The 20,062-nt window shown below is 45.6% G+C and overlaps 1 protein-coding gene and 1 long non-coding RNA gene across 8 annotated transcripts in view; one reads left to right on the top strand and one right to left on the bottom strand.

The window, feature by feature from the left end:
- ZCCHC7 (zinc finger CCHC-type containing 7) overlaps nucleotides 1-2,835 on the bottom strand; it is a 160,715-nt gene extending 157,880 nt beyond the window's left edge. Inside the window, exon 1 of one of the 4 annotated variants that reach the window (XM_037902195.2) lies at nucleotides 2,544-2,835. Coding sequence is in view for 1 of the 4 variants with exons in the window: in XM_043546338.1 (XP_043402273.1) it covers nucleotides 2,552-2,635 (84 nt within the window). In the remaining 3 variants the exon portion in view is untranslated. Of the gene's footprint in view, nucleotides 1-1,326; nucleotides 1,866-2,543 lie in introns of those variants that run through there. The other 3 variants (XM_043546338.1, XM_037902196.2, XM_037902192.2) reach the window with 3 other exon arrangements.
- Nucleotides 2,836-2,900: 65 nt separating this feature from the next.
- LOC119566596 lies at nucleotides 2,901-11,765 on the top strand. Of its 4 annotated transcripts, none has more exons than XR_006290826.1 (3): nucleotides 2,901-6,716; nucleotides 8,138-8,468; nucleotides 11,026-11,765. It is a non-coding gene; the product is annotated as an uncharacterized LOC119566596 (long non-coding RNA). The 4 variants fall into 4 exon arrangements; XR_005225846.2 differs by having other exon boundaries at nucleotides 2,901-6,413; nucleotides 8,343-8,468; XR_006290825.1 differs by having other exon boundaries at nucleotides 2,901-8,468.
- Nucleotides 11,766-20,062: the final 8,297 nt, after the last annotated feature.

The following is a 20,062-nucleotide window of genomic DNA, read 5'->3' on the forward strand; positions in this document are numbered from 1 at the left end:
TATTAGAAACAGAAAAAGAACAGAGAAGGGCAACAAAAATGATGAGGGGGATGGAACAGATTTCATGTGAGGAGAGATCAAAAAGATTGGGACTGTTCAGTTTAGAAAACAGATGACTAAGGGGGGATATGAGAGAGGTCTATGAAATCATGACTGGTGTGGAGAAAGTGACTAAGGAAGTGTTTTTTACCTCTTCATATAACAAAAGAACCAGGGGTCACCTAATGAAATTAATAGATAGCAGGTTTAAAACAAACAAAAGGAAGTATTTCCTTCATAGAATGCACAATCAACCTGTGAAACTCATTGCCAGGGTAGGTTGTGAGGATCAAAAATATAACTGGGTTCAAAAAAGAATTAGATAAGTTCATGGAGGATAGATCCACCAATGGCTATTACACAAGATGGTCAGGGACACACCCTTATCCTCCAGGTATCCCTAAACCTCCAATTTTCAAAAGCTGGGAGTGGACAACAGGGGATATAATTGCCCTGTTCTGTTCGTTCCCTCTGAAGCATCTGGCATCGGCCACTATCAGAAGGCAGGATTCTGAGCCATATGGACCACTGGTCTGACCTAGTGTGGGCATTCTTATGTTCTTATAAAGAATTAAAAACTTCAAGGATTCTTTACAATGATCTCTTAGGAATGTTATCTTTCAGAGCTAGTTCTTAGTACAGGTTTCATTTTATTATACAAGACTCAAGAAGCTTTATTTTGAGTGTTTTGAAAGTTTTTTCACTTTGGGGAAAAACACTTTTTCCCACCATGATCACAGAATGGGGCAATTCCATTGAAATCAGCTGAGTTGTCCCTTTACATCAAGGATTAATTTTACCTGAAGACCTAAGCACAGCTCTCTGCCAACAGTCCACATGATGAACTTATAAATAACCCAACATTATTCCAGTGTAGAAGATCATAAAGATGGAGGTTTTTAGGACAGTGAAGGGGGAAGGAGAGGAAAGGTGATAACCCAACTGTCTATGCTGAATATACGCGGTACCCATCTACAGAACACACAAGTGTAATTTTATTGAAATTATATTAATCTCTTCTCCTCCTCCAAGTGCCTCCTTCTGAACTTTCCCATAAAATACAAAGTTCTAAGGATGAAACTGCCAGGGACCCACTACTCACTCTTTTCCTGAACTGTCTAGGGATTTACAGGTTTGGCACTCATATAGCAATTGAAGAACTAGACATTTATACAACAACACAGAAGACAAGAACTTTTTTTTTTTTAATACCACGCAGCTCTAAAATTTAAGGCATTTAGCACTACTAAAAGCTTTTATGGCACAAGACAGCAGAGCCTGGCCCACCTCAGCTTAAATAAAGACAACAGGTGCCAACATGAGATGTACCATCTTGGTCTGAGTAGACACTACTTGGATCAAGAAGGAGTACTGCATGCTGGGACCCCACTATCAAGGCCAGCTGCAATACACGGATTTATACTAGTTAGGTGTAAAAGGGTCAAAATTTGGGAGCCAGCATCATATGGAAACCATGTCATATGTGGGCAGTTTGGGACTGGGGAAGGGAGAAGAGAAAAGGGGTAGGCGGTGGGGAGGTGACTCTGGGCAGGATGTGATAAGTTGTGGTGGGGGGGGGGGGCACTGATGCAGAGAACATGTACTGGAAGTGGGGGGGTCTCCAGGGACTGAGACAGGGTATATGTGGTGAAGAAGCAGCTCTGGGTAGGGGAGTCTGAGAAAAGGGGCATTTGAACTCTGGGGAACAGGAGGTATAAGGGGGTGAAGAGGCTCTGGAGGAAGGGGGCTTTAGGACCATGGAGCTTGGGGCCAGGCAGGAGGCTCTGGGCAAGGACCAGAGCATGTTGCGGAAGGGGGGATGGAATGCAGAGGTAGACAGGGGACATGGGGGGAGGCACTGGCCGGGCGGAGTGCACAGGGAACACAGAGATAGGCGAGGCTCTGGCTAGGTAGAGAGAGAAAGCTCTGGGTTGGGGAAGGGGCTGGGCCAGGCAGGGGGCACGGAGGAGAAAAGGCTGTGGGGGAGCCTCTGGCCGGGCAAGGGGCAGAGGTGGCTCTGGACAGGTAGGGGGTATGGAAGACAAGAGGCTGGGGGTGGACATTCAGGGGCTCTGGCCGGCCAGGGACAAGGGGAGTGGGTGGGGAACTTGGAGGGGGGAAGAGGTTCTGGCCGAGGAAGGAGCATGGAAGAGAAGGGACGGGGGGGGGGGGGGGGGGATTCAGGGGGTGGACGTGGCTCTGGACAGGTAAGGGGTATGGAACAGGACCGGGGGACTCTGGCCAGGGAGAGGGCATGGAAAAGAAGGGGGATGGGGGCATTCGAGGGGGGGCGCTCTGGCCAGGCAAGGGGGGCTCTGGCCGGCGAGGGGGTAAGGAAGAGGACGGGGTGGGGGGGGCATTCAGGGGGGGGGGGCTATGGAAGAGGACGGGGGGAGGGAGGAGGCGCTGAGGAAGGGTGGAGGCGGGCGAGGCCCGGCCCGACCCGGCCCGGCCCGCCACGCTAGGAGCTGCCTGCCTGCCCGCCGGCGGCCCCGCTCACTCACATACTCGCTGCCGGCTCCTGCACCAGGAAGCACCAACCAGGAAACCCCGCGACCGGAACACGCGCCGGGGACGCCCCCGAGGCCCCGCCCATTGCGCCTGCACTTCCTGCGGAGGGGAGGGCTGCTGAACGCGCGTGTCACGGGCGCGAGCTCCGCGTTTCCCCTGGACCCGCGCGCTGCTGGCGAGGCGCGGTCCCAGCGCAGGGCCAGGCCGCTTCCCTCGGCGCGCGGACGGAGACTGGGCTGCGCCGAACCGCCAAAAAACTACATGTCCCATGAATCCATGGGGCTTCTGACGTGACCGCGGCACGTGGCGCCCAGAGGGGTGGGAGTGGAGGCGGGACCGGCCGGGTCAGGGCGCGTGGCGCGAGACTGGCCGTTGCGAGCGTTGCCTGGGGCTTGCGGGCTGGCCGCGTACGCGGGGTTGCCATGCGGGGGGAGGTGGGAACCGCTTGGTCTCAGCGCGCCTGCCCGAGACCCATAGCCTCGGCGGCCGACCCCAGAGTGAGGCGCGCAGAGAGCCTGGACCCACAGCGGCTGACCCCACAGTGGTGCTCCACTGCCTGAGCCTGCCCCAGGGGCCCCCGTAGAGTACTGACCCCTGAGGACCCTGTGCAGCGACCCTGCCCGAGCCTGCAGAGAGCCTTGCCCCATAGCACCAGGGAGGCTGACCCTAGAGCGACTGCTGCAGCGACACGGCCTGAGCCTGCAAAAGTGACCAACAGAGCCGCGCTGCCGGCGTCTGCAGCGAGCCCTCACAGACTGCCCGAGTAACGGGGCCTTAGCCCAGAGTGACCGATACAGTGACGCCGCCTGAGTCCGCAGAGAGCGTGCACTGATACCCCAAGTACGTGGGGCTGACCCCATAGTGACTGACGTAGCAATGCTGTTTTTGTCTGCAGAGAGCCTGCACCAATAGCCCTGTGAGAGAGGGACTGGCCCAGGAGCGACCAACACAGCGACCCTGCCTGAGTCTGCAGAGAGCCTGGACCAGTGGCCCCAAGAGAGTGGACTGACCCCAGAGTGACCAACACAGTGACACTGCCTGAGTCTGTAGAGACCTATAGCATCAGAGGAGGGGACTGACCCCATCTACAGAGAGCCAGGACCAAGAGTCCCGACGGGAGGGGGGACTGATCCCAGCCTAATTGACGGTGCAATATTTGCACAAGTCTGCAGAGCCTGGAATGACAGCTTTGAGAGGGAACTGCCCTGTGCATCTCTGCAGATTGTTAATACCATGACCTATAGACAATGACACTATCTCCCTGCTGATCACAGCCTGAAGGAGAGGGATGAGCATATTACCAACAGCTCCACAGTCTGCTGTAGGGGGTGGCTCTCTTTCTTGCCACAAATGGGTATTGCTTCAGTGAGGGCCACCTCTCTGATCCCATAGTGCAAGGCTGGCAACCAGTATTCTGCATGAGGGGCCCTCTGCTCTGGGGGATTGGGGGTGTTTCCATTTCCTTCCTGGCTACCTGGAGAGACCGGGAGGCCCTCCCTCCCCCTCATGGACTAGTGGCAGTGGTGGGAGCAGCAGCAGGGTGCTCTTCCCCTCAGACTCCAATGACTCCCTCAGATGAAGGCTGTTGGCAGACTCAGGCAATTATTGCTGCGTTGCATGTGTTTTCATACTTTTCTTTGCATCCATGAGGACTAGAAACTTTCCTTTTTGTTAAATGAAAGCTGAGATTCTGATAATCACATAACTTTAGGAGCCAGGGTCACATGCCTGTGCCTTAGTCTGGCCCTGCTTATGGGGTATCCAAACTCTGTTAAAGGGGAGCTAAGCTATGATGCCTAGAAAAGCCCACTTGATCATACTCTGAACATCTGCCCAACCTATTGTGAGTGGTATCTCATCTTGATGCTTAGTGGGCAGATCCTGGGGAGGACCCCTCACACCCCCACTGCAGCCCTCAGTAGTGCTGGTTTACATGAGGCTGGCCTTTATGTGCTGCTTACTTGTTCTCAGCACAGCTCATTCTGCATTGGCCATTTCACTGTTGTGGTGGAGCTGATGACTGGAGCCTGAAATTACTGCTATTGGTGTTTTCACTGTCATTGACTTACGAGATGGGAAAAGGGAGATGATTCTGTCAGCAGCATTCTGGATGTCTTCAAGGAACAGAGAGCAAGTCTTCTCCCTGGATTCATTTAAAAGTCTTTTCCCTCCTGTATGACTGACCCTCGATAATTATGACCACAGCGCTGATGGTAATAGCTGGTACATTGGCAGGTTGTCAGCCACTTCATGTCTAGAATCTTGTTAGCCAATACATATGCTAGGCATAGTATTGTATAAGGGTTGGGAAGTTATGTTAATTGAATGTAGTATTCTCTCCCCACAATTCTTTCCACCCATGTCAGGTTTCCCAAAACACCATGCATTAGCTCAGGGGTGGCTAACCTGTGGCTCTGGAGCCACATGCGGCTCTTCAGAAGTTAATATGTGGCTCCTTGTATAGGCACCGACTCCAGGGCTGGAGCTACAGGGGCCAACTTTCCAGTGGGCCGGGGGGTGCTCAGTGCTCATCCCCTGGCTGTGCCACAGGCCCTGCCCGCACTCCACCTTCCCGCCCCCTCCCCTGAGCCTGCTGTGCCGTCACTCCTCCTCCCCAGAGCCTCCTGCATGCCACAAAACCACTGATCAGGAGGTGTGGGGAAGGAATGGGAGGCGCTGACTGGTGAGGCTGCTGGTGGGTGAGACACTGGGAGTGGGTAGTGGGAGCTGCTTGGGGTCTGCTGACATATTACTGTGGCTCTTTGGCAATGTACGCTGGTAAATTCTGGCTCCTTCTCAGGCTCAGGTTGGCCACCCCTGCATCAGCTGAAGTAAGCTTTGGTTTAAGTAGATAGGAAAACTGTCAGGATTGGGACATAGCAAGAGGTAGGGAGTTACTCTCATAGGCTAATAATGGAATATCCCAAAGGAAAAGGACAAATACATGAATGTTCTATCATGGTACAAAACTAGAAGGTGCCTTCATGCTCCTTAGTACCTGGACTGCATGTATTCAGAACAAAGAGATAAGGGATACATAATGATACCAGAAGAACAAGGTAGAAAGCTGATTGGTTATATCTAGTTTCAGAGGATGTACATAGCATCCTTTACTTGTAAACGGGTAGGGTTTACAAAGATGGTATTAGGTGGTGTAAAATTGGGAGCACACCTTCTGTATAAGGTGAATGTGACAACCCTGCACAAGATGACTTCCTGGAGATTGGTATCATATTGGACCTTTTTCCAGTACTATATTAGTCTTAGGTTTTAACAATAAACCAAACTGACATTTAGTCTTTTGCATATATTTCACAATGAACCAAAGTGAGGTCAAGCAATTCTGTCAGAAATCTAATCCTTTTTCCCGCTTGTAGTTGAAGTATTCTTGTGATAATATTTATTCTCTGCTAGCTTCCTGCCATGTAGAATTTGTGTAGCTGCTTTGGGGTTAATTGTCTTTGCATCAGGAAGCTTGGTAGAAGTTAGCACTAAGGCCTTTCTCTTTCCCATGAGTCTGTCAACTTGTGATCCTGATAAAGCATGGTGAGGGTATGTGAATAGCAACTGTTAACAACTAGCTTCACTGGGAGCATAGGAGGGAAAAGCCAATGAGAAGATTCACCTATTGCAGACTGTAGTGCCCTGCCGGTTTGAGGATTGCATCTGCAGCCACATCCTCATACAGGTGCTCCCATTCTTCCTCCATGCAGGCTTCCATCTTCACCCTTGTCATCACACCACGCTCATGTTCCGTGCCGTTGCAGTCCTTCCCACCCTTGTTCCAGGTGCTGCACTGGTTTCACTTGCTTCTGGTTCAGTGCCAGAGGTGTGCTATAAATAGGGCTGCTACACCCAAAAAGGTAGGTGTTGCCTTTTATTGGCTCTTTAGGATTTATACATATAAGTTCAAAAATGCTTGGGTTTCTTTCTTTTCAAAGATATTTCTAATGTAGCAGAACAAGCAGAAGAAAAAGCAAGTCCTCAGTGCTCTTCTCTGGGGTGGAGGACCCTGTCAAGATCTCTTTAGGATCTGAACAGAGTTGTCACAGGAGGCTACGAGCTACAGCTGTTCCTCCATCTTCAACTCTGTGGGGGGGATACTGAGACTCCATTTGTGTCCTCCAACGATCTGGTAAAGAGGTGGAAGAGAGGGCCTGATACAGGTAATGCTAAAGAAGCACAATGATTCTGTCTTTGCTCTTTATATATGAAAAAGAAGCAACAAAGCCAGACTTTCTTGTTTTGGCACTATAGTCCACCCACCCTTAATCTATAAAGATCTGTAGCGGGGTTCTCATGTTCCTTCATTTCATGGGTTACCCTGGGCTCCCCCACTTCCAACCTCTTTATTCTCCCAGCCAATGTGGGGGCCCCTGCAGGAACACCAGAACCTTAGTAGAAGTGGGGGGCCCCCCACTGGTGCCTGAACTGTGGTCCTGTCCCCTGTTCCTCCTCTTCCCCCTGGGGCCCTGCCACCGGCCAGGCTAGAAGTCAGAGCAGGACCACAGTAAGAGATGCCCAAGGAGCCTGGGCTGCTGTGGTGAGTCCTGGACCCTCCACCTGCCCTGGGTGGGGGGGCGGGGGACCTGAGAACAGCCCCTGGCTTGTGTCCCAGGGCAGTTGGACGGTCTAGGGCTTCCCACAGCAGCCCAGGCCCCCTCGTTGGCTCTTACCATGGCCAGTCTCCAACTTCTGGCCTGGCCGGGAGTGGGGCCTCAGGGGAAAGGAGGAGCAGGGGGGTGAGGTTCCATGGTGAGTGGTATGCGGGGGGAGAGGAGGGGCAAAAGTTCTTTGTACCCAGGCCCCAATAAATTTTAATCCGCCTCCGTCAAAAGGACTCCACAAACCATTCCCCTATGTAGTTTGAGATTCAGATGTTACCCCAAGATTTAGATCTCAGGCACTCCAATGATGGTTTACCTAAGAGTATGCAATTTGCTTTATGCAAAGGGGTAATAAGATAGTGGTCCACCGTAGAGGAATTGCCAGGGTGTTACCAGGGGTCTTGTCTCCGACCCGCAGAGAGCTCCCCAGAGCAAGCTAATTGTGCTAACCCCTTGGAAGGACACTGATACCGCCTTCTGCTCAAGGATAAACACACAGGCAGTAATTCTTCAAAAACAAAATAATATTTATTTAGAAGAAGTAAGTAGTTACAATGTATCTAATAAAGCAAGAAAGAATATGTAAAACACAATAGAATTACATTTAAAGAGTTGTATAATAAAGCGGCAAAACAAAATAATACAAAAAAACCACAGAATATACAGGATACACCGACCATATAGCAGTTACACAGTAATAGGCATATAGAGACCCTGCATACACAAAGGTCTTAGTGTTAATGTTATAATCCGATGCCATTATTTGATCTAATGTAGCATGCATGACCTTTACACACACGTAAAAGAGACTATTACATTGTTACAGATTTAATGAAATCATTTGCTTAACACTAACATCCTGTGAGCAGTGATGGGTGGGGTGGATCTCACTCAGACACAGGCATCCAGCTTTATTGACAGGCACACCCGATCATTCCTTTTTACCAGAGACAAAATCACAACTTCTGCTGTTCTCACAGCCCTCCGATACCGTCTGTAAAGGTCTTTCTGCTCTGTCACACAAGGAAGGAGGTGCTGTCAGGTTGCCGTTCAGGCTGCAGTGGTGGTTGGAACTGTTAGTACCGTCTTCCTCGGAAGCCTCGGTTTCTGCTGCCTTACAGACTTCCGTAGCTGCTGTGTTCTAAAGCTGCTGCTCTCTAGAAGATTCTACTGTTGCTTCTGCAGGTAGCTGCTTTCCAGAATCTTCTTAAGATGCTGCTGCAGTTCTTGCTGCGTCTTGAGGTTTCTGATCTTCACCAACCCAACCAAACCTGCTAGCTGTTGGTCTTATATACTGGTTGCTCCTGCAAGGTGAGCTCATTAACATAATTTATTAGCCTGGTTCAGCCAATCAGCTTCCTGTAATTAGCATATTTCTAGATCCTTCCTATTATGTCATACCTATTTTTAGATAGCGAGGCTCCTCCCTATGAGTTGCTGGAACTTTCCGTACCCTAACCCTGTGTCTTTTATAGAGGATTATTGTGTCCACCATTATGGATTTCTAACTTTAAATGATCACTAATTATTATTTATCTAAAGCCTTAATCTTAAAACTAACTGCTATTTTATGCAAATCAGAGTGTCCCGATACTGTCACCACCTTACTTATATCAACGGGAGAGGTGAAATTTTTATGATATTTAACCTCCCCCCCCCTTTTTTTCTCCCAGTTTTTCTCTGATGGTCTCTATCAAGGTGCTGTAAGGTTTTTCAAAACAGCTAAAAGCAAAATCTTTCATTACACAGATACCTCATCACTTCTCTGCTCAACACTAGATCAGTTGAGGCACTTTTGCTGATAGTTTTTGGTTTGCTCTCATGAGACACTATGTCTTCTGCCTCTTTTGAAGCCAGACTTACACAATGTCTGTTTCCTCAGCTCTCGTCCCCTAACGCCCCTACTTTACTTGCGCTATATTGATGACATCTTCATCATCTGGACCCATGGAAAAGAAGCCCTTGAGGAATTCCACCATGATTTCAACAATTTCCATCCCACCATCAACCTCAGCCTGGTCCAGTCCACACAAGAGATCCACTTCCTGGACACTACAGTGCTAATAAACGATGGTCACATCAACACCACCCTATACCGGAAACCTACTGACCGCTGTTCCTACCTACATGCCTCCAGCTTTCACCCTGACCACACCACACGATCCATCGTCTACAGCCAAGCTCTGCGATACAACCGCATTTGCTCCAACCCCTCAGACAGAGACAAACACCTACAAGATCTCTATCAAGCATTCTTACAACTACAATACCCACCTGCGGAAGTGAAGAAACAGATCGATAGAGCCAGAAGAGTTCCCAGAAGTCACCTACTACAGGACAGGCCTAACAAAGAAAATAACAGAACGCCACTAGCCGTCACCTTCAGCCCCCAACTAAAACCCCTCCAACGCATTATTAAGGATCTACAACCTATCCTGAAGGATGACCCAACACTCTCACAAATCTTGGGAGAAAGGCCAGTCCTTGCCTACAGACAGCCCCCCAACCTGAAGCGAATACTCACCAACAACCACATACCACACAACAGAACCACTAACCCAGGAACCTATCCTTGCAACAAAGCCCGTTGCCAACTGTGCCCACATATCTATTCAGGGGACACCATCACAGGGCCTAACAACATCAGCCACACTATCAGAGGCTCGTTCACCTGCACATCCACCAATGTGATATATGCCATCATGTGCCAGCAATGCCCCTCTGCCATGTACATTGGTCAAACTGGACAGTCTCTACGTAAAAGAATAAATGGACACAAATCAGATGTTAAGAATTATAACATTCATAAACCAGTCGGAGAACACTTCAATCTCTCTGGTCACGCAATCACAGACATGAGGGTCGCTATCTTAAAGCAAAAAAACTTCAAATCCAGACTCCAGCGAGAAACTGCTGAATTGGAATTCATTTGCAAATTGGATACTATTAATTTGGGCTTGAATAGAGACTGGGAGTGGCTAAGTCATTATGCAAGGTAGCCTATCTCCCCTTGTTTTTTTCCTACAAACTCCCCCCCAAGACGTTCTTGGTTAAACTTGGATTATTGCTGTGCACATTGTAAGATGAGCTATTGCCAGCAGGAGAGTGAGTTTGTGTGTGTGGTTTTTGGAGGGGGGGGTGTGTGGGGGGGGGGGTGAGAAAACCTGGATTAGTGCTGGAAATGACCCACCTTGATTATCATGCGCATTATAAAGAGAGGTTTCAAAGAGGGATGGGCTATTACCAGCAGGAGAGTGAGTTTGTTTGTGGGGGGGGGGGGGGGGGGGGGAGGAAGGGTGAGAAAACCTGGATTTGTGCTGGAAATGGCCCTACTACTTGATGATCACTTTAGATAAGCTGTTACCAGCAGGAGAGTGGGGTGGGAGGAAGTTTTGTTTCATGGTCTCTGTGTGTATATAATGTCTTCTGCAGTTTCCACGATATGCTATGCATCCGATGAAGTGAGCTGTAGCTCACGAAAGCTCATGCTCAAATAAACTGGTTAGTCTCTAAGGTGCCACAAGTACTCCTTTTCTTTTTACGAATACAGACTAACACGGCTGTTACTCTGACACCTGTTTTATCTGTGACGTGCCCACATGCCATTGCAATAAAATAAATCCTGCAGTTCTATTTTTTCCCATAATTGTGGGGGGATTCCAATTACCTCTGAGACGTCATTTAAAAAAACGTGGTGTTATCCTTTTCTATTCCACATTTCTCTCTTACACCCTCCCCCACAGACCTGAGTGTCTTTGGGGACCTTGCCTTGATTCTCAACCCCATCTCTCCTATCCAGCTTTTTTGACTAAAACTTGGTGCTATAGTTTAACCAGGTGATCTGACACTTCTTGCCTCCACTGTACAGTGACTCGGGCTATGTCAACGCGACAGCGGCACGGCTACAGCACCACAGTAGCACTTCTGGTGAATACACTCTAAGCCACTGGTTTAGTAACTCCTGCCTTCATGAGAGGCAGTAGCTATGTTGACAGGCGAAGCTCTCCCACCGACGTAGCACTGTCCACAGAAGTGCTTAGGTTGGTATAACTTACATCCCTCAGAGATGTGGATTATTCATGCCCCTGAGTGACATAAATTATACTGAAGTAATTTGTAATATAGACATAGCCTTGCTAGTTAATTAATATATTATTCTGATTAGTTTTTTAATGAGAGATGCAATGTGTTACTCTAGTTCAGTGAATCTCTTTTGAAGTTACAGGGGGCAAAGAGTGAATGTGTTATTGCACTGGAGAGGAAAGACTAGTCTTTTCTCTCTCTGGGATTGCATTATCCACTTCTCGTCCATGGATAGAGAGCACTCTGATTCAGCCATTCCTGCCAGGGAGCCACAAACTCTCCTTCAGATCCTGTGGAAGCTAGAACTACACAGGATGAGAGCTCTGTAGGATTTTTTGGTGGGGTGTGGGGAGGGCGCAAGAAGTATTTGAAGGCAGGGACTGGCCACTTTCCATGGCATTGCCCCTTGCAGGCCCTACAGATGACCTCGGAGATTGGGAGTTAATGTTGTTTGAAACACCATTATCTCCCATGGAGCCTCCCTTCATTGTGGAGAAACAGGCAATGGCAAGCAGCTCCTTGCAGGAATGGTGCAAAAAGAGAGGGAAGCAAAGAAGCCGGTGCATGGGACTGACTGGTCTAGGACACCTTTTCTCTGGATGTCACCAGGATCACCAGCTTGGGAGGCTGTGCCCTTTCCACATACTCCAAGAGCCCTCCCACTTGAGGGCCAAATCACTGGGAAACTCCATGAGGACAAAGTTTCCTGGCTCCTGTGATCTGCTGCCATAGTCTTTCCTGTGTGCGCAGGATGACCTGTTTCCGATTTCTATGATTAATTACTGTCACAGCGTAGGAAGGGTTGGGTTGCGACTACAGCACTGGACTGAGGCCCCAAACACCTGGTTTCAATTCCTGGCTCAACCACAAATTCCTTGTGTGTTTTTGAGCAAGTCACATAACTTACCCTGTGTCTCAGTTCCTCGTCTGTAATATAGGGATACTACTTCTTTACTTCCCAGGGAAATTTGGAAGATAAAACCCATTAATGATTATGAACTGCTCAGATACTACAGTGAGGACTAAATGCCTAGATACATTTATCTCTGGAAAGGTATTTTTATCTGTTAAAAGATCAAAAGTAAAAGTTGCTTGTCACATAACACTCAAAGTTGAATATTGGTTTAGTTTTATTTGTAGGCACTTGCAGGCCTTTGTGCATGAGAGCTTTTTATTATAAACACAGAGATATTCCAGTGTTTGTAATGGAGCAATAAGCCATGAAAGAGCCCATTATGCTTTATATAAATACATAGCAACAAACAACCTAAACCCCTACCAAAACAAGACACTTCAGCACACGTGCGTCTCCCCCTGTGGAGAGGGTGAGAGATCAACCACCACACAGCAGATATGTAGCCCATGTTTTCTGATGCCCTACTGGAAGGTGTTCTGATACTACAGGGATGATTGTGCCATAAGAACCTCTATAGAATAGACTGTATTTTTATCAAAAGTTGTGCAAAAATCAAACACCTCAAATGTTTTGTGTTAAATAAATATTTGATGCAACCTCTTATTTGCTCTGTTAATAAATCCTTTAAAATATGTTCCCATGTATGAAAACAGATGGCTCAAATTCAGAGATTCTCCTTTCTCCAAAGCTGAATCTTGGTGCCAAGTTTGTTTATGGAAGAAGAAGGGCTTTCTGTATTTATACTGAACTTGGATGGTATATTTGCTTGTAATTTATTTGGGTAGCTATTTATATATAGTGCATTTTACCTGAGCCTTTGGATGCCTTACACCAATTGAAGATATACAAAAATAAAATCCCCATTCTCAGCTGTACTGCAGGTCTATCAGTTGGTCAAAGACTCAGCCAAACAGATATTTACTGCATTGTGTCCGACTGTTTTGCAAACTTAGACTCTGGAGGACCTGATAAGTCTTCAAATATCTTAAGGGCTGTTATAAAGAGGGTTGTGATCAATTGTGCTCCTTGTCCTCTGAAGGTAGGACAAGATGTAATTGGCTTAATCTGCAGCAAGGGATATTCAGGTTAGATACTATTTAGAAAGTTTTTCCTATAAGGATAGTTAAGCTCTGGAATACTTCCAAGGGAGTTTGTGGAATCTGCATCATTGGAGGTTTTTAAGAATAAGTTAAATATTTGTCAGTGATTGTCTAGGTTTAGTTGGTCCTGCCTCAGCATATGGGTTTAGACTAGATGACTTCTTGAGTTCCTGTGCAGCCCTACATTTCTATTATTCTTGTGCAGAGAATGAGAATTGCCTCATTTAGTAACATTTGAGTGTTGAGAATTAAACTCTCCCATTCTGGAGGCACACAACAAGCACAGGACATTGCTGAGATCTTGCAACTGTAACAACTTTGCCTGTGAACTGCTACATATTTCACATATAGATATTTTAATCTTTAATTTAGATATAATTACTTCTTCAAGAATTTCACTTGTATATATTGAACTTCCTCAAACTAATGAGTATCTTTTCCCCACTGTATTTGTGTCTGTGCCTCAAATATTTTTCTATGTAACTCATTAAAGATCAATACTAACAAATATTAACAAAATATTTTTATGGAGACACTTCTTGATACCAAAGGCAAGGTGAGTAGTAAAGGATGCCTTCAGTTTTGGCTTACGTTTCAGAGGCAGCAAACAAGGTAATTCTTAGACATTCTCAATGATGCTCTTATCCCCTTCCAGACTTGTTAAAGAGTTTAACTACCTTTTATATTATTTATTGATTTGTAGGTCTTAAATTTACAAGGTGATGGGAAGAGCAAACAGTTTTCATCCAGGTTACAAATAATTCTTTAATTAGTTATAGACTTCCATGTAAATGCCTTTTCCCTTTTTCCTGAGAGTATGCCTCATCATAACATTGGAAATATACTTTTTTAAAATGTGTGAATAAAACAGACAGTTCTCAACTCATAACATTCTGCCTGAATGAGTTCCAGGAAAACTGTAATCGGCAGGGACTAGGTTTTTTGTTTTTTTCACTTGATGCAGCTTTGTTTTTGAAAGGCTTTTCTTGGAGAAAAACATCCCAATTTGTCTAAAGAGGCTTTTTACACTCTCTCTCTCTCTCTCTTTAAATATATGTCAAATGGACCTAGATAATCAATATCAACCAACCACTAATGGTTATTTAGGTTTATTTTTATCGCTTAGATTCTTAGATCTTTGCAGGTAGGTCTGTCTTCCCCTCCCCGCCCCAGTGTTTGTCAGCACCTAGCACAATGGGGTCCTGGTCCATGACCTGGGCTCATGAATGCCACTGCAATACAAATATATACTTTTCAGACTTGGCCATTAACATATGAATGACATAGTATTGAAAACAATTCACTTTTAATATGAAGGATGACCCACGTGTTTGGAGGATTTATGGACAAAAATATGTTTTGTAATGCACATTGGAAAAAATAACCCCAGCTATACATAAACTATGATGGGGGCTAATTTAGCTACAACTAATCAGGAAAGAGATCTTGGAGTCATCGTGGATAGTTCTCTGAAGACGTCCATGCAGTGTGCTACGGCAGTCAAAAAAGCAAACAGAATATTAAGAATCATTAAAAAAGGGATGGAGAATATCTTATTGCCCTTATATAAATCCATGGTATGCCCGCATCTTGAATGCTGCGTACAGATGTGGTCTCCGCATCTCGAAAAAGATATACTGGCATTAGAAAGGGTTCAGAGAAGGGCAACTAAAATGATTAGGGGTTTGGAACGGGTCCCATATAAGGAGAAATTAAAGAGGCTAGGACTTTTCAGCTTGGATGATAGAGGTATATAAAATCATGAGTGGTGTGGAGAAAGTGAATAAGGAAAAGTTATTTACTTGTTCCCATAATATAAGAACTAGGGGCCACTAAAGGAAATTAATGGGCAGCAGGTTTAAAACAAATAAAAGGAAGTTCTTCTTCACACAGCGCACAGTCAACCTGTGGAACTCCTTACCTGAGGAGGTTGTGAAGGCTAGGACTATAACAGGGTTTAAAAGAGAACTAGAAAAATTAATGGAGGTTAAGTCCATTAATGGCTATTAGCCAGGATGGGTAAGGAATGGTGTCCCTAGCCTTTGTTTGTCAGACGGTGGAGATGGATGGCAGGAGAGAGATCACTTGATCATTACCTGTTAGGTTCACTCCCTCTGGGGCACCTGGCATTGGCCACTGTCAGTAGACAAGCTACTGGGCTGGATGGACCTTTGGTCTGACCCAGTATAGCCATTCTTATGTTAGGAAAGCATGTCTTCAAATTGTCCATCTCTCTCTCACATTCGCTCACACACACACATATTACAAAAATAATATGGGCCAGAATCACCTGGATGCTTTGACAACTTTGCAAAGCAGCTATAAGTCCAGCCTAATTGAAGCCTATCAGTGAATCTGTCCCTCCAACTTTAAAAAACCCAAACGTTAAAAAGTCTGATAATGAACAGGCAAGCAATCCAGTCAGTTCCTCGCTGCCATAAAATACTTCAGTTCTCACAAAACCCAACTTACTACTCACATGTAACTTGGCCCCCTTTGCTAGCAATGCTAGTACCTGTCCCTGGACAGGAAAGGTGCTGTGGGCTCTACTTCACATTCTCCACAGTAAGAAAGAGATCAGGAAGAATCTGGGTTGTCTTAGACCTGAAGAAACTGCACAGGTCCAGGAGAGACTAAGTTCAGGGTAGAGACATGAACTTTCACCATCAGTCTCCAGGAGGGTATGCACAGATCCACCAATTTTAAGGCCAGATGGGACCATTAGATCATTTAGTCTGACCTCCTGTATAACAGTCAGAAGACTTCACCCTGTTACTCAAGGTGGTATGAGAGTTTTCTTGTTTGTTTGTTTTTTTACTGTATGCCAAGTGTTCCATTACAAATGATTTACTATACTGTTTGAAAGAAACAGAAAAGGCTAGCACTAAGTTCCCAATGGGAGCTGCTCGCCATCATCCAGGGATATTTATACCAGTATCTCTATTAGATGGAGAGGAAGAAAATATACAGCATCAGCACTGTCTGTCTAAGGTACGTCTATAGCCTCAGTCACCATAGTATCTGAGCACCTCACAGTCTTTAATGTATTTATCCTTCCAACACCCCTCAGAGGTAGAGAATTGTGATTATTCCCACTATATACAGGGATAACTGAGACATTAGTGACCAGATCCTAATGGGAATTAAGCACCTAAATACCTGTCAGGATCTGAGCCTATGTCCCAGGTCATCTCCAAAGCTGTGGTGGAACAAAGGTTTCCCAAGTCCCAGGCTAGAACCTTAAACAGTAGCCCATCTTTCTTCTCAGAGCTAAAGGCCTGAGCTTACAAAGAGGCATATATGTAACTTTACTCACATGAGCAGTCCTAGGACTACTCACATGTGTAAAGATATGCACATGCAGGACCAGAGGCCTCATATTGTTTGAAGAACCTTACCATTGAATTTCCTGGCTTTAGATTTTTTTTAAACAACATTCTAGTAATTTCTGTATCCTTACAGCCCTAACATTGTCTCAGCTAAGTTTTCTATCTGTTCGAAGGTTTCCGCTCACAAAATGAGATGGATTCTGTGACCCAGTAGGCTGTGGTTGGGAAACAAAAAATTTATCCATGAGTGTGACATATTATATCTTCTTGCAGCTGGCAAGCAAATCCTAGAAAATGACAGAAACATGAGATTCAGTGGATATGTACAGTAGAAATGAATTGTGGATAAGCTTGCTAATGATATTTTTAAAAGCTAATATGTTGTTTATAGGGTATCAGCAACACTCCTATTTCAAATAGACCAATTTATCATGGGAAAATATTTGTAAAGATGGCAAGATGTATATTAAGAACTGGTAGATCAGCAGGAAATGCAGAAATGTTTATTTGCATGTATACTCATTAAATGGTCCTCATGATGCAGTTTAGGATCAACATTCAGGTATTGCCAAACCATATTTAACAACAACTACTGTGCAAAGAAATATTTTCATTCTGAGTTTTTCACCTTATTTTATTTTTAATCTTTGATAACTACAATTGAGTTAGAATGGTATAAAATATACACCCTGTGATGGGTTTGGTCACAGAGATCCCTTTGGGACTGTCACCTGATGTGCTGAAATTACCTCTGAGCCCATTTTCCCTGCCAGCTTGGGACTCCAGAACCCTGCCTTGATGAGCCAGACACACTAGCCTCCGGCAACAAAGACCCAAGGTCCAGCCCACGCTCCCAAAGCTGCAGGTTTTAAGTGAAAATAGCTCTGCAGGTTACCAACCTCCAGCTCCCAGACACCCAGCTCCCAATGGGATCCAAACCCCAAATAAATCTGTTTTACTCCGTATAAAGCTTATACAGGGTTAACTCATAAATTGTCCGCCCCCATAACACTGATAGAGAGATATGCACAGCTGTTTGCTTCCCCAGGTATTAATCATTTACTCTGGGTTCATTAATAAACAAAAGTGATTTTATTAAGTATAAAAAGTAGGATTTAAGTGGTTTCAAGTAATAACAGACAGAACAAAGTAAGTCACTAAGCAAAATGAAAGAAAACACACAAGTCTAAGCCTAATACATTAAGAAACTGATTACAAGTAATATCTTACCCTCAGAGATGTTCCAATAAACTTCTTTTTAACAGATTAGACTCCTTCCTAGTCTGGGCCCATCCTTTCCCCTGGTACAGTCCTTGTTAGTTCCAGCAGACATCTTAGGTGGAAAACAGGGGTTTTCCCATGACTGGCTTCCCATTGTCCTGCACCACCCCCTTTTATAGCTTTAGCACAAGGTGGGAATCTTTTGTCTCTTTGGGTCCCTACTCCTCCTTCTAAATGGAAAAGTACCAGATTTAAGATGGATTTCATTATCAGGTGACATGATCACACGTCCCTGTGAGACCTCATTCTGCATTACTCAGGGGTTGGCCCACATGTACACAGGAAGGCTTGCAGGTAAATAAACCATTTACAACCAATTGTCCTAATCAATGTGAGCCATCAAGATTCTAAACCACCATTTATGCATAGTTACAGTAGGATCTTAGAGTTATACTTCATATTTCTAGCTTCAGATACAAGGATGATACATACATACAAATAGGATGAACAGACTCAGTAGATTATAAGCTTTGTAATGATACCTTACAAGAGACCTTTTGCATAAAGCATTTTCCAGTTACATTATATTCACATTCATAAGCATATTTTCATAAAACATATGGAGTGCAATGTCACACACCCCATAGCACTTTAAATCTTAAGACAGAAAACATTAATCAGATTGCCAGAAGTCAAACCTCCATCCTTCTAAAACCTCACAATATTAGACTACAAACCAAAATAGATGATAATCTTAATGTTGACAACAAAACAGATCCAAGTTTGCATTTGAAAAATATTCATTCTTGATTAACTTTAGCTTGAGAGGATATTGTTCACTGGTGACCTAAAGAAGGAAAGTTACAGTGACAGCCCAATAGCTTATCAGTGCCTTTGAAACCAAACATTCCTTCAGAATTAAAAGAAGAAGTAGATATATTGTCCATTAGGCATCATCTATGCCAGAATCTGAACCATCCCCCTGTACAGTTTGCTGTACTTAGTCCTATGAGCATTTTACTGCACCTCAGTCCCAAAACACAAATGGCTTCACATGGTGTGTGGGGACTCCCAGCTTTGCAGGAAGTATGAGCATACCTCCTACCCCTTCTTTTAAAGAGGTACCAGGGATCTCCTCTTTGCTTGTGTGCAAAGACTTAGATTTTGGAAGAAAAAATTGGGTGGGATTTATAGGTTATTTCCTTCTATCTCAAGCCACTTTGGGGATTTGACCTTTATGTGTCAGATCAGATGAACTGAACATCACTTTCTTGATAGCTAGATCTCGATAGCTAGAATTGGGTGAAATTTCTCACACAAAACATTTCTTCTGTGGAAAATGCAGATTTCGTGGTGTGACAGGGTGTGCATGCCCCACACTGGGCTGGAAGATGTTAACACCATACTATGAGTGGAGGAAGTCCTGCCCCTCAGACTGTACTGGGCATGCTCCAAGTACCATGCCAGTATAAAAGGCAGCAGCCTGGCTCAGTCTAGATGGACTGCTGGAGAGGGAGGACCTTTGATGGAGTCTCCAGTTGAGTAGCTATCATAGCCCTTGCCTGTTGGAGCCAGAGATGCTGCGAAGCGGATTGGAGATATGTGGCTAATGGAGCCCCAGGGAGTTACGCACACTGAGGAGCCCAGAGACCCTGATACCCCATGGACTACAGCTTCAGGAAGCATGTTAGGCAGTGAGGAGGGAGGGAGGGAGGGTGAGTGAGTGAGTGGTATATCCCACCCATGTGAGGTCAGTGTGTTTTGATGGGATTCCCTGCTGACCCAGTGGCAGATCACCCTACCACTGATAGGGCCCTGGGTTGGGGCCTGGTGGAGTTGGGTAGGCCTGGGGGCCCCCCCTACCTGGGCTGTTGCCCTCCTGGTGGTGGCCCCTCAGGTATTGTCAGCTAGGCTGCACTGCCCTGGACACTGGGCCTGCTGCTTTCACTCTGGCTGCTAGGCTGTGCTGCCCTGGAACTCCATCCTGGCAAGAGATGTAGTGTGCATACACTGCACAGGTGCATCAAAACGCTTTGTGAATTTGTGTTAATTTTACCAGATTGTTTCAGTGCAGGGAGGAAAAAAGAACCCTTAAAAATCCCCCCCAAAATCAAAACTGTCTGTTCTGACATTTTGGAAATAAAACCTTTCAAGTTTTCAGTTCAAAGCAACTTTGTTTCAATGTTTCCTTTATCTTTTTATTAAAACAATCAGAAACATTTTAAAAAGACCAAAATCACAATTAAACATTTCATT

The sequence above is a fragment of the Chelonia mydas genome, chromosome 5 (assembly GCF_015237465.2).
Source record: "Chelonia mydas isolate rCheMyd1 chromosome 5, rCheMyd1.pri.v2, whole genome shotgun sequence".
NCBI classification, from domain to species: domain Eukaryota; kingdom Metazoa; phylum Chordata; order Testudines; family Cheloniidae; genus Chelonia; species Chelonia mydas.